General features: G+C 42.6%; 1 protein-coding gene across 2 annotated transcripts in view; it reads left to right on the top strand.

Annotated features, from left to right (window-relative positions):
• CRIM1 (cysteine rich transmembrane BMP regulator 1) overlaps positions 1 to 11,893 on the top strand; it is a gene marked incomplete at both ends in the record, with an annotated part of 206,790 nt that extends 194,897 nt beyond the window's left edge. For both annotated transcript variants that reach the window (XM_079721282.1, XM_079721281.1), the window contains 4 exons: positions 25 to 219; positions 6,898 to 7,020; positions 10,018 to 10,208; positions 11,717 to 11,893. In XM_079721282.1, coding sequence (XP_079577408.1) covers positions 25 to 219; positions 6,898 to 7,020; positions 10,018 to 10,208; positions 11,717 to 11,893 — 686 coding nt within the window. The remainder of the gene's footprint in view (positions 1 to 24; positions 220 to 6,897; positions 7,021 to 10,017; positions 10,209 to 11,716) is intronic.
• Positions 11,894 to 14,962: the final 3,069 nt, after the last annotated feature.

Below are 14,962 nucleotides of genomic sequence, written 5' to 3'. Positions count from 1 at the left end.
ACCATGTGCCGTTCTTTTCACTAGAGGACACAATCCCAAAGAAGGTGGTGTGCCACTTCAGCGGGAAGGCCTACGCTGATGAGGAGCGCTGGGACATTGACAGCTGCACACACTGCTACTGCCTGCAGGGCCAGACCCTCTGCTCGACCGTCAGCTGCCCCCCGCTGCCCTGCGTCGAGCCCATCAACGTGGAAGGGAGCTGCTGCCCAATGTGCCCAGGTATCTAAGCCGCTGCCCTGCCACTTTTCAAGCTGTGATGTTGATTCAGAAGGAAGCTAGAACAGACTCAGAACCTCCCCCACCCATCCCTTAGCTCCTGTGGCCCAAACAGAGACCTGGGGGGTAACTTGAGAGCCTGTGACCATCTAGGTGAGTGCCTGATTTTGGTTCCATGCCAGTATTGCTCTCTTCTGACTTGCATTCTCTAAACGTAAGTGGTAGGCCTTATGGGTGTAACAGACCTGTGAATGACACCTGCCGTATCCGAGTAGCACAGTTTTAGTGCAGTGTTGGACGAGCCTAGCAGAAAAGGTCCATCATCGGACACAGTAGGGAATGCTGTTCTAAGGTGGATATCTATCAGAACCAGAATGGAAGAGCTGCATTTAAATAAGAATACGATGCTGGTCCAATCTTTCTTCGGTTCATCAGTTCCAGTAGTACCCAGGCCACCCCATGCAGCCTTCTCCCAAGCCCTCCCGTGAACTTCCCATCTCCTCCCACCTAGACCGGAGCCACGGAGCACGCCCCCAGCTGGCTGGTGCAGAATCACATGCCTGCGTCTGTCCCCACATTTCACCCTTCATGTCAGCTCAGTAATCCACCTCCCAGTTTCACACCTAAGGCCCCCACAGCTGCCCAGATCCTCCCCCAGGCCTCCTCCTGGTTTCCATGTCTGTGTCTCCTGCCGAAACAGCTCCTTTGTTTTCTGCCCCTCGTTCCCAGCAATGCAGGACCTGAGCCCTCGGCAGGACAGCCTCTGGGCAGTGTTCCAGATCTAAAGCCCTGAACACACAGACTTCACAGGCAGTCCCGACCACACAGACCAAAGGGAGGGCTCACTCTAGGAGCCCAGAGAGGTCCTGAGCAAGTCAAGAGCCCCTCCACGTTCACCTCGATTCTGTGTTTTCTTGCGGCATTGTATTAGAGACTTGCTCCGTGCGGCACAGTGGGCTAGGAGTCAGGGCAACTTAGAAGGGCACCTACACCGTGCACTTGTAAAATGGGATAGCCAGTTAAACCCGAAGAGTTTCACTGAGCTCTGCATACATTTGCCTTTTGTTTAGCTGTTGTGCAAACTAGCCCTAATGGGCACTTCTAAAGATGTCCATTTATCCCCTAAAAAGGATGGGATATTCTGCCAGGTCAGGAGGCTGAGTCCTTTTCAGATCTCTTATTGGGTGCTTTTCATAGTTTAGTCTCCTTGGCCTTGTTTAAGGTGTAAATTGAGAGTCACAAGTTCACTTCTGTGATGTCGTATCCCTCGTTGTCCACATAGGGAAAAAACAAATCCTTAAGTGTTTTGCATGAGAAGAATGAGGAAAAACATGTATTTCTCATTGGAGTTGCTTTATCTATTACATTTCACCTGTTTCACAAGTTTCATACCAGTTTTCCTAGTAATATGCTTTGAGCAGTTCAAATGGTGAAACTTGATCTTATTTATTCAACCAAGATTCATTTCGTGCCTACCCTATGCAAGCACTGCTCAAGGCCCTGGGGAGACAAGGGTGAATCCACCAAGTCCCCGTCCACACAGCTGATGGTTTCGTAGGGAGAGACAGGCAGCACATAAGTAAACAGTAAATAGCGCACACGATGAGGATAAGGGTCACAGAGAAAACACATAGCGAGGCCAGGGTGGGGGAGGAGGGGCTAGGCAGAAGAGGAGACAGGATGTTCTGATAATCCGGGAATGCCTCACTGATGAGGTGACATTTATAAAGGGACCCAGAAGAGTGGCAGGAATCATGGGGTAGAGGCAGAATCTCTGCGGTATAGGCAGGACAAAAGCCCAGGGGGTGGGAACATGCCATGAACGTTCAAAGAGAAGCAGGGAGGTTGTGTGGATGTGACCCCGTGAGCAGGGAGGGTAACTAGAGGAAAGCAGAGAAGTAGCTGTGTGCCAAAACACGAGATCTCATGAGCGATTTTAGAATTTTATTAGGCAAGATAGAAACTCTGGAGGGTTTTGAGCAGAGGAGTGATGGGACGTGACTTGCAGGAGTGGAAGCAGAGAGGCCAGTGATGCAGGTGAGAGATGAGTGTGGCCTGGACCGGGGCAGTAGCTGTGAAGGTGGGAGAAATGGTTGGGTTCTGATTCTAGTGAAAGGGTAGAATCCATAGGATTTGAACGTGATGTGAGTGAGAGGAAGAGAGATGCCAAGGACGACTATAGTGTTTTTGACTAAAACACGGAGTTGCAGCTCTGGTGTAAAATCAGTTTGGTTTGGGGAGTTTTCAGTTTGAAATCTCCATTGGACATCTAAGTGGAGATAATGAATAGACAGTGAATCTGTCTGATCTGGAGTTCAGGAGAGAAATGGGAGATGGATCTATAAACTTTGACGTTGTCAGCCACAGGTGGTTTTTAAGCCTTGAGACCGGACGAGGCCACTCAAGGAGTGAGTGGATATAGAGGAAAAGGGAGCCTGGGACTGAGCCCAGGAGCCCTCGAACTCTGGGATCTGGGCAGGTTGGGAGGGACTGGCCGAGGAAACAGAGAACGAGCCCCTGCCACACGGGAAGAAACTGAGAGAGCTATGACGTGGGAGCCACATGGAGAGAGGGTAGGAGGAGCGCTGTGGGGTGACATCAGGAGAGAAGCAGGGACTGACTGCTGTGCATTTAGCGTCGTCCTAGTCGTCGTGACGAGAGCCATTTCCGTACAGTGGTGGCGGCAAAATCTACTTAGAGTGGTTTCTAGAGAGAAGGTGAGGGGGTGAATTGGAGACAGCCACACAGCCCAGCTACAGAGCGAGAGTGCTAGGTTCACAGATAGGATTTTCCTGTGGAGTAGAGGGGGGTCTTGGAGGCTTTCGCTGAAGGATTGAGCTAGACCTTGAAAGACAGGTGGGTTCTCTTAATTGGAGTGAAAGGGTCATCTGACCAAAGACCCTGAGACAGAAAGGTCAAGGCCAAATGCCCCTGGAATAGGGAGTTCTAGTAGCGGGAAAGGACAGAGAGGATGACTTTGGTCAAGATTTTTAGGGCCTTAACTGTCAATTGGAGAGGTAGATTTTGTCCTTTGTCCTTCGTGGCTCAGTTTTGAGCAGATGAAACACAAGATCATGGAGGTGCTTTGGGGAGCCACACAGTGATCTGTAGGAGGACTGAAGCAGGGAGAGACCAGAAGCCAGGACAGCTGTGACTTGCGCTGTAGACGTCCCAGGTGGGTGATGATTAGGACCCAGATTCAGGTGATGGCGGCAGGAGTAGAGGGAACCACTCTCCTCTGTTGCGAGTTTAATGGAGGAAAGAGTGCAGGTTTCACTAACGTCCTGCTCGTAACTAGAGATTTCTCCAGTGACTTCTCAGTCAGCATTTACTGTTGGGTTGGAATATAATTTCTGTTAAGTTCCCCTTCTGCTTCTGATGTATTATTCATGAATCATTTCTCCATCTTATCTCAGCAAATTTCGCAGTCAGGCGAGCTCTGCCACCTTACATTTGGTTAAGCGTGGCCCGCCAGGAAGCCTGGATTCCTGTCCCATTTTTCTCCTGGGCCCTCTGAAGTTTCAGGTTGCCAATTCTCACCTGGAAAACTCAAGCTGCTTGGCTTTGTCCCCTACGCACATCAGCTAACGTTCTGAACAGCCTCACCCTTACAAAGCACTTTCCCCCTCTGCCATGTTTGGATACAAGTACCAGACCTGTCAACTGACTTGCTGGTTAGTACTTGTCCCATTTTATAGAAAACAGGGTCAGAAAAGTTAAGTGAATTATCCAAAGCCATGCAGCTAGTTGGCAGAAGACCCAGGAGTCCCCAGTCCTAAGTTGACTTATGGTTCCATCTCCCAGAAAATGGTGTCCTCACCTTGTAAGCCCCAAGCACCCTGCCCCATATCCAGAAAAGGACATTTTAAGAAGGGTGGCTCTTACAATGGGCCAGGTGCCTCTGACTGTAAAATACATCCCCAGTAAGTTGTCTTAGGTTCCTCTGAAGTTCAGGTCAAATCTGACCCCAGTTGTAATTCTTTAATTGTGACCAAGTGCCCGTGATCTATGCCACCTGGCCAGGTAAAGTTTTGTGTCACTCCCCTGGCCCTGTCATCCACAATGCCAGCAGCTTTATAAAGGACTCTTGTAGTAAATGCCGGAAGGGTTTTATTTTAGAGTTAGGGTTGAATGCAGTCTTTGGCCATGGCAGGCCTGGGCCTAGGCATGGAAACACAGCAGCACCCACACTTCTTTTTGTTTCTTCAAGCAGTTTTTTTGCTGAAAGATTTATCCTTTTTGACAAAACTGCTCAGAGGTGGCTTCCCTCTTAAGTTCACATCAAAGGGAAATGACCCTCTCCCCTTAGACTTGAGGGCTCTGAGCTAGAGCTTTGAGTATTTTATGATAAAGAAGGAGGCGTGGGTAGATTTTACTCAGAGCCAAACTGAGTTTAGTGGAGCAAACCGGTCCAGAGGACAGGCCATGAGCTGCCAGACGGTGAGAAGTAACAACTCATCATGAGAGGCCCATGAGGGCAGGACTGGTCTTGCTCACAACTGTATCCCCCAAGCTTAGGCCAGTGCCTGCCACATAGGAAAATATTTGCTGAACAATGGTGACTAAGCAATCACTGAGTAAGACGTCCTCCTCCATCTTAGGTAGACCCTTCCAACTTTCCCCTCTGTTGCCAAGGAGAGCCTTTCTAAGCACCTGTGGGAAGAGAACTCACACTGTCAAGTCTGTGTTGTTTGTAGGGTTTCACTGAAATCTACCTGTAGGCAGGTATGAGGCACAAGAATTTCAAAGCTGCTTGCATGCTGCTGTCACTCAGGAAAGACCCCGAGCTGAACTGAATTGACCCCAGCCCTGGGAGTCTCCACAGAGGACGTCTTTGCCACTTAGCTGCTGACATTCACAGGTTTTCGGCATGGATCTCATGTTAGCCTTTTCTCCCGAGGCCTCAGAAGGCAGTGGCAGGTCAGCCCCTGTTGGGATAGGAAAGCTCAAGGCTGTGCGCCGGACCAGACAGGGCAGGGGCTCAGGGTGCCACGGCACTGAAAGGTGTCATGTAAACGTCAAGGGGGTTTTCTTCCGGAATTCCTCCAGGAAATTTGTATCACATATCGAGATGTCTCAGTGGGCGAGCTGAACACCATCCCTACACACACCCACCCCAGACCCACCCAGCCCGGACTTATTGAATCAGGACCTGTGAGTGTCAGCACATTTTATAAGCTCCTCAGGTGATTCAGATATGATAGAAAAGTTTGGAATCACTAGTTTATACTCAGACCCCTGCTTCTGTGAATGAAAATGTTTTCAATAACTTCTCTTTGCTAGAGCTTTTAGAGACCTGTTGAACCTTTCAAAACTCTAAGAGTGTGTACTACTTGCCGTGTTTGAGGTCTTATAATTTAAGTAAGAAAAGCAAAAGACAAAGTGACTTTATTCTTGGGGGCAATAGGAAGACCTGGGCTTTGGAATCACAGAACTGGGTTGGAAGCCCAGCTCTGCTGGTCCCTGGGTGCATAATCTTGGGCAATTTCTTAACATCTTAGCATTTATTTCCCTGGCAGGTGCTCGGTTAACTCACAGTGGAAGTTTAGCACGTACTCTATTCTATATCACTCTTCCCTTCTCTCAGATTTATCCTTTTTAAAGCTCACTTCTTGAAAGGCTGGTAACTTTGGGATAGACAGTGATCACCGTGAGCAGAGGGGATTTTCTTTTAACTTTTATATAACGTATTTCATGTATTTTATTTTGGACTAAATTAGGCTGAATATTACTGAGTATTCATATTACCAATGTTGGGTAACCTTATTCTAAAAATCAGTTAATAATATGGCAGGCCCTGGCCAAGACGTACGTGATTGAGGCTGACTTCTGTTGTTATATTTTGAAAACAGAGGTTCTTAAGAATTATTTCTTTTAAAAGTTGGCTAATTATTGTTAGCCAGATGAAGTAGGGATATACAAATATTTATGTAGGAACCAAGGAAAGCTTTGGATTTTCTCACTGGTCCCTTTAGAACTTGGCTTCAAAAAAAAAAAAATCCTGATATTGGAGATTAATGAGTATCATTCTTCTCAGTTTTGTTTCATGTTGTAGTATCTTGTTGACCAAAGTGTCTATATGATTGAGTTAGATAATATTAATGTTTACTCAAGATCAGTTTCCAATCTACATGGTTCCAGGAATAACACAGTAGACATTTAAGACTTAAATCGGGCAGCCCCTCATGAGGTCTGCCAACATCCATTCCCATTGAGGGGAAGGGAGTGGAGGGGAAATGAATAAAGAATGGAAGATGCTTTAACTTTTTCACTTCCTGTTATGTATTTCATATAAATGATACAACACTCATTTATTAAAGAGCAAGTTATTAAAGTATAATTTAACAGATGGAAAGTAAAAGAAATTCTTTCATTTCAGCCAGTGACCATCAGCTTGACCATCATCTGTAGAGCCAACAGCGTTTGTCATGAAAAAGCAGAGCTTCTGACCCAGGTGGAGGAGTAATCTTCTCCCGTCTTTTAAAATCGTTATAGGACATGTTTCCCACCCCTACAAAGCTAGTAACTCTGTAGCATTAATGATGTGAGGGTGGAAACTGGATCTTTCGTGTCCCAGGACATGTTGTGTTGTATTGAATGCACCGTCCATTTGGATTGAGGAGACAAGTCAACAGTAAGGAGCCCCTCCATCATCTTATGAAAAATGTCCCCTTCTTTTAGAAATGTATGTTCCGGAACCAACTAATATACCCATTGAGAAGACAAATCATCATGGAGAGACTGACCTGGAGGTTCCCCTGTGGCCCACACCTAGTGAAAATGACATTATCCATATCCCCAGAGGTAAGTGCCAACTCAGTTGAGATCTGTCTAGTCTTGTGTATGGTTTACTTTTTTCTTTTTTTTCTAATTTTCAAAACTTCTTTGGGGTAACCTTTTAAAATACGTGCCCAAGTAAGTTCAAATAACCACTCCAAGAAAGACCTGCTTGGCTGTAACATATTTAACAACCCAGGATGATGAAATAAGTCTGCAGGTAACTGGGTAAAATGCCTCTTTTCTGGTCCCACATGCTCAGAGGCTTAATGATGATGGAAAGAAATATGTCCCTGGTCATAAGAGGTTGGTATCTGGAATTTCTAAGCCACTTCTCCAATGTATGTGTGTGAATAAACTTTGTAAGCAGAGTAATAATAAATTACTCACTGGTCCCTGTGGATTCTGTACTAAGCATTTATGCATTAGGTTACCCTCTACTTCCAGGTAGTTTTCACTCCATGAGGAGTTCAGTTTGTTACTAATGTGTTGATTTTTCCACTCATCAGGCTTATTAGTCCATGTGTTGTTGTTTTTTTCCCCTTTGCCCTGTCCTTTTAGTCGTGTGTAATAGAGATGTTATTCTGCCTCTCAGCTGCTAAGTGGTAAAGCAAGGCCAAGTTCCTGTCAGTCTTGCCTTCTCTCTAAAAGTAGTCCTCTTGATCAAAAGAGTATAAGCTTGTTCTTCGTCATGACTCAGTACTGCCTCCTGTCTACTCCAAGGACATTTTCAAAATCACTGTTAGACTGTTTTTATATTTCTTTTGGAAAAAGCAGTATTCATTGCTTGAGAGATTAATGGTCTGTTACTCTAGATATTGTGTTATGCTTGGATCAAGCCAGACGACCAGAGCACCAGATTCCTGGACCCAAGTTTTGGCTCCTTATATAATTGCTGACTGAATGGTGCTTCAGCATTATGTTTACAGTCATTCAGTCAACAAATATTAGTGCCTACTCTTTGCCACATACTGATCTGGATGCTGAGCTTTAGTCATAAGAATAGCCATATTTATTATGTTACGTTGAGGACTCTGTATTACATAATATTTCTGTTACAAAGACCCTGAGGAGAAATTTCTTCATATATCAGTAGCAAGAAAATTTATGATTCTCCTAAGCAACTGATTTGTTTTAATCTTAAAGACATTGTGAATCTTATTGATGATGCTTACTTCCATTTTTGCTTTGGCTGCTAGGAAGCTTAAAGCTAATTTTACAGCCTGCTTTTTGCATCAAAACAGAATTTAAGGACTATATTTTGTAACAGATATCAATTGAAGCTTCATTTTCCTTTCCCCCAAATTTTCCTTAATTTACTTTTTAATCTTCTTATATGACATATATTCCTAAAAACACTTCCAATATCATTTGGAATGTGGGAAGGTGAAAATGCATTCTTTATTCATTGTGTTTTTAAAACCTGAATTCATCAAAAAAATGTTACTTTTACCTTTGGCATTAGAAACTACTCTTTTTTTTTGGCCGCACCTCACGGCTTCCAGGATCTTAGTTCACTGGCCAGGGATGAAACCCGCACCCTCAGCAGTGAAAGTGCGGACGGAGTCCTAACTACTGGACCACCAGGGAACTCCCCGCTTTGGCATTTTTCTTGATGCTGATAAATATGTTCCCTTTTTTTCCCCCCTTCCTATAAAGTATTACCATCTACCTCTCTAAAATGACTAGGAAGGGTCTCTTCTTCTCGTCCCCCCACATACACATAGAAGGATATTAATAAAATCTGAGTTTTAAACTATAGACAGTATTAACATCACAAAGCTGTGCTACTTCATGAGCTGAGTTTCCAAAACAATTTAAAAGCAAGTCCTTTTGATTGCGTGTGTTCTGCATCTTTCGCTAACCTGCTCTTTGAGGCATTTAAAGACATCCTGACTACAGTGGTTTATTTGAAACAAAAGAAAAGAAAAATAAGGAAATCTTCAGAGAGTGCTCCTGATTGGTATCTATTTAAATTTGTTATCTCTGTCTGCAGTGTTCATTGCAAGAATGATGATTTAAAGGAACAAAAAGACAACCATTTATAAGAGCAGAATTAAACGTCCCTTGTACAATAACTAAGGCAGGAAAATGATCCAGTAGGTCCAGTGAGTTTTCAACAAGTTTATGAAAAGTATGGCATTTTTGCTTAGAGCTCAGTAAACCAGTATATTACCAAAAGACCAAGCTCTTGATTCTGGCTTGGTTTTTACGAGTACACTACTAATTAGCCTTATCTATTACACTACTAAGTAGAAGCATATACTTTGTCCTGGTCTCCTATTTGGGGAGCTAAGCTGATGTTTCTGCTTCAAAATCTTAGAAGACCATAAAGGTTAACATTAATCAAAATATTTTCAGTAGTCTAATTTTAGGCACTTTTTAAAAAAATGGTTATTTATTTATTTTTGGTTGCATTGGGCCTTTGTTGCTGTGCGCAGGCTTTCTCTAGTTGTGGTGAGCGGGGGCTCCTCATTGCAGTGGCTTCTCTTGTTGCAGATCACGGGCTCTAGGTGCGCAGGTTTCAGTAGTTGTGGCACACGGGCTCAGTAGTTGTGGCTTGCGGGCTCTGGAGCACAGGCTCAGTAGTTGTGGCGCACAGCCTTAGTTGCTCCACGGCATGTGGGATCTTCCTGGACCAGGGCTTGAACCCGTGTCCCCTGCATTGGCAGGCGGGTTCTCAACCACTGCGCCACCTGGGAAGCCCTAGTCACTTTTTTTTAAAGTCTGCATAAGAATTTTCTTATTTTCTTTACTAGGTCTTTTTCTTTACTAGAATTCAGCATCATCTTGCCCAATTGCTAAAACTTCTCACCCTAATATTTTCTTTTTTACATCCATCCCTAAGAGCTCTGCTCTCTCATAAGAGCTCTTTGGATCCACATTAGACTTTAATCATGTTTTAGCCTTAAAGTACTAGGAAGCAATAAAACCACGTTGCTGATCTCTATTTGCAGTGTAATTAAAATAATCCTTAAAAATTCTGGTTTAGGTAATAAATGCTTGTAATTTTTTTTCTTCTAGACATGGGTCCCCTCCAGGTAGATTACAGAGATAATAACAGGCTGCACTCAGGAGAAGATTCTTCGCTGGACTCCATTGCCTCAGTTGTGGTTCCCATAATAATAGGCCTCTCTATTATAATAGCATTCCTGTTCATCAATCAGAAGAAACAGTGGATACCACTGCTTTGCTGGTATCGAACACCAACTAAGGTATTGTACTGACAAAGTTTCAGCCTCTTAAACGATCAAACTAGGAAAGCTTGTATGCTTAGATTTCCTTAGTTGCTTGATATCTTCTCTATTAGCCAGTGAAGTGTTTACTTTGCTCTTCGTAGCTTCAAATGCACGTTAAGCTGTGGTGATCAAGATATATAGTATTTGCCCTGGGCTAGATGGCTGGATCAAGTCTCCGTCATCCATCAGTTAATGAATCCTGACCTTTCACAGATCCAATTTCCTGGATTTACTTTAAAGTTTTCAAACAAGCAGATACCCCTGGATTGATTCCTAAGTGATTATTGTTTATATTAGAAATTAAAACTTGGTCACTTGGTATTTCTCAATCATCTATCAACTTAGAATTGGGAGAGGAAGAAAAAAAATCACAAGGTTAGGGAGATAACACCCAGAAGAGGGCAAGAGGAGAGCTAAAAGATCATGACAATGTACAGAGGTCCAAAGGACAGGGAGATGTGTCAAAGGCAGGCAGAAAGGGGAAAGGTAGCAAACGATGAAGAGATTGTGTGAAATAATACCAGACAAGGTGGAGTGAGTCAGATTGCATACTGCAGGGGAAAGAATATGTGTCTGTTGTCAACACAAATGCATAGGGCCTCAATGTGCCTATTTTAAAAAGCAGGAAATAATTCATTTTCATGAAGGGAGATAAGTCATAATTCCTTTGAACACTAACTCTACCTTTTGCAGTTCAGTTTTTACTAAAGAAAAAAGATATACAACCTCAAGAATTGAAAACAGCCAATTTATCATACAGATAATAACACTTTCATGTAAAGTTTCTGTCAGATGGTTAGCCTACCTCTGATTTTCTTACAACAAATATGTAAATTGCCTCTGTGCTGGGCACATGCTGGGTCAGGATACAGGGCTGCACAAGACACAGTCCCTACCTGCAAAGCTGGGGAGAGAGCTGCTCACATCATAGTGTGTATGGCTGGATATAGACAGACTGGCCCAACCTGGGATGTTGATTTTTACAGCCTGATAAGAAATGGTCCGTTTATCTTAAAGTTTGCCTATCTGGTACCTTCCACTCATCTTTCAACCCTCTTAAGCACTAGTCTGTACTTCAAGGATTTGAAAATTATTATGTCACTTCCGTATTCTCTCCGTTCCTTCATCCCCTCCGTCTGACATAACTTGTTGACATTTCACCTTAAACACAGTTTGTCAGTATCCCTCATAAGAGTATATAGTTGGCAGCACTTCCCTGGTGGTCCAGTGGTTAAGGCTCCACACTTCCACTGCAGGGGGCACAGGCTGGATCCCTGGTTGGGGAGCTAAGATACCACGTGCTATGCGGCACAGCCACCAAAAAAAAGTATAGTTGGCACCAGAGTGTGATGTGAACCCACGTAGTCTGCCCATCCATGTGCTGTGATGCTGTTTTCTCACTTGCATGAGGTACTAAATATCTGATTTGAGATATGTAAAGCAGCTAATTCTTTGTGGTTCTTTTTCCTCCTCCCATTAAATAGCCTTCTTCTTTAAATAATCAGCTGGTATCTGTGGACTGCAAGAAAGGAACCCGAGTCCAGGTGGACGGTTCCCAGAGAATGCTGAGAATCGCAGAACCAGACGCCAGATTCAGTGGCTTCTACAGCATGCAAAAACAGAACCACCTACAGGCAGACAATTTCTACCAAACGGTGTGAAGAGAGGCAGTGTGGATGAGGTTTTGAAAGACAGAAAAACGACTCAATCTGCTCTTAAACTAGAATTCATGCACTTGCTTAGTGGATTGTTTTGGATTGTGACTTGATGTACAGCGCTGAGGACTTCCTGGGCTGGGCTCTGTCGACAGCAGTGTGCAGAACAAGCATTCCCACTCTTCCTCAAGATAACTGACCAAGTGTTGTCTTAGAACCAAAGGTTTTTAAGTTGCTAAGATCTATTTGCTTGTAATATAACTGTAGAGATACTTGGGGACGGGGACAGTGAGTTTGGTTGGGGCGAATGGGTGGGAGGGTGGTGTTGGGAAGACAAATTGGTCAGCTTGGCTTGTGGAGAAATCCAGTCCAGTGGCCCAGAGGATATTTTTTTCCTGTTGCTCGGAAGACTTGCACTGGTTGCTGCAAAGCTCAGGCCTGAGTGAGCAGGAAAACAAAAAGGCCTTGCGATCCAGCGGCCATAACCACCTTAGACTACCAGACGAGCACATCAGACCCTTCTGATAGCCAACCCAGGCCTAAAGCCACATGCTTCTTTTATATACAGTCACAGCTGCAGTAGGTGGTGAGGAAGCAAGAGAAATGGGGTAGCGACGTTTCTCTAAAGCGGGTGATTAAGGATATATACAGTTATACTTTTTGCTGCTTTCTTTTTCTTCCAAGTCAGTCAATCAGCCAGTTCCTGAGTCGTTTCTTGATGTGAGCACTGGAGCTTTTCTGGCAGCAGCGTGGCAGGCAGGAGAAGAGGGTGAAGGACACCAGGTGTTTCCAGGGCTCTAATTATTACTGCCTTGTTTGTTGTTGCTTTCTTCTGTTCTGTCGGTTGTTCATGGTTTTCACTGAAGCTCTAGCTTAAGAAGAAAAACTTTTTTTAAAAAAAAGACTTTGGGGATCTTTTTTTCCTTATTATATACTGATTCTACAAAATAGAAACTACTTCATTTTAATTGTATATTATTCAAGCACCTTTGCTGAAGCTCAAAAAAAAATTGCCTCTTTAAACTTTAGCAATTATAGGAATATTTATGTAACTATCTTATGCTTCAGAAAAACAAAAGTATTTGTGTGCGTGTGTATATAATATATATGCATATATATTTATACACATACAATTTATGTTTTCCTGTTGAATGTATTTTTATGAGATTTTAACCAGAACAAAAAAAAACAGGCATTCCATATCAGTGCTTTTGATCACTTAAATTTTTGATTAACACAAAGTCTCAATCTACTTGCAGTTTAATTGGGAAGAGAAACGTGTGAGTGTTGGGTGTATGTGTGTTTGTGTGTGTATGCACACGCCTTGAGCAGTCAGCATCATACCTGCTATGGAGAAGGTATTCCCTTATTAAAATCTTCCTCATTTGGATTTGCTTTTGGTTTTCAATTTGCTCACTGGCCAGAGACCTTGATGGCAGTTTATCTGCATCACTAATCAGCTCCTGGATTTTTTTTTTTTTTTTCCTTTCAAACAACTGTTTGAAACAACTACTGGAATATTGTCCATAATAAGCTGGAAGTTTGTTGTAGTTTGCCTCAGATATAACTGACTGTATACTATAGTGTTAACTTTTCAAACAGCTCTTAGCACTTTTATACTAATTACCCATTTGTTGCATTGATTTTTCTTTTTAAAATGCTTGTTGTGAAAGACACAGATACCCAGTATGCTTAATGTGAAAAGAAAATGTGTTCTGTTTTGTAAAGGAACTTTCAAGTATTGTTGTAAATACTTGGACAGAGGTTGCTGAACTTTAAAAAAAATTAATTTATTATTATAATGACCTAATTTATTAATCTGAAGATTAACCATTTCTTTTGTCTTAGAATATCAAAAAAAAAGGAAAAGAAAAAGGTGTTCTAGCTGTTTGCATCAAAGAAAAGATTTATTATCAAGGGGCAATATTTTTATCTCCAAAATAAATTTGTTAATGATATGTTACCAAAATAGACTTACATCAGCCTGATTAGTATAAATTTTTGTTGACAATTAATCCATTCCTGGCATAAAAAGTCTATCAAAAAATTGTAAATGCTTGCTTTTTGTTTTTTCAATCATGGCCATATTATGAAAATACTAACAGGATATAGGACAAGGTGTAAATTTTTTTTTATTATTTTAAAGATTTGATTTATCCTGAGTGCTATATCTATTACTCTTTTACTTTGGTTCCTGTTGTGCTCTGTAAAAGAAAAATATAATTTCCTGAAGAATAAAATAGATATATGGCACTTGGAGTGCACTATAGTTCTACAGTTTGTTTTGTTTTCTTCAAAAAACAAGGCTGTAAGAGGATTACCTGCAACTTGATTCTTGGCAGCAAATAAACACGTTGACTCTAAATCACACAGTGTCACTTTCAAAAAGATTCTGTGTCTGAGATGAGAAAGATGACTCGTCCTTTTACTTTAAGGCTGTCAGTTCTGGCATCACAAGCAGCTCCAGTGCTTCTCTCAGAAGGCAGGCCTTTCCCAAGGAATCCTTGTTTAAACAAAAGGTGTCCCCCGCCCAGCAATCAAGTGTACAGTACAGGGATGCTGCTGTGAGAGAAACTTAAAACCTACCTGTTGTCAGTCACAGATCAGAAACACGCCCATCTCATCATTAGTGTCAAACTCATTCATCATGTGTAGGAGAAAGGCTGTAGTGGGAAACCCTAGGATTTTACTAATGCTGAAGAAAGAGGTTACCAAGCAAAATAGGGGAAACCTCATTAAAAGGGGACTTTGAGTTGATAGGAAAAAATAGCATATTTTTCATACATTTCAGATGCATCAACTTAAGAATGAACTATAAACAGACCACTGTTGAGTCGCTTCAAAAAAAAAATCTCTTGACTCTTTAGGATGCCCTCCAAAGTGATATTTCTTCAGTATAAGACAATTTTTACAAATTCAGATTAGTTTAAATTATTATTATTGTATTAGTATGCATCTTCATCAATTCAAGGGCAAGGGACAAATTAATTCCACATATTCGCTATCAAATAAGACATTAATAAAACAAGGAACCATCTCAGGTTCCACACGCTCCTAGAGAACGGCTTAAGTGCC

This window comes from Hyperoodon ampullatus (assembly GCF_949752795.1).
Source record: "Hyperoodon ampullatus genome assembly, chromosome: 15".
Taxonomy (NCBI): domain Eukaryota; kingdom Metazoa; phylum Chordata; class Mammalia; order Artiodactyla; family Ziphiidae; genus Hyperoodon; species Hyperoodon ampullatus.
This window is presented reverse-complemented; position numbering and strand designations above follow the sequence as displayed.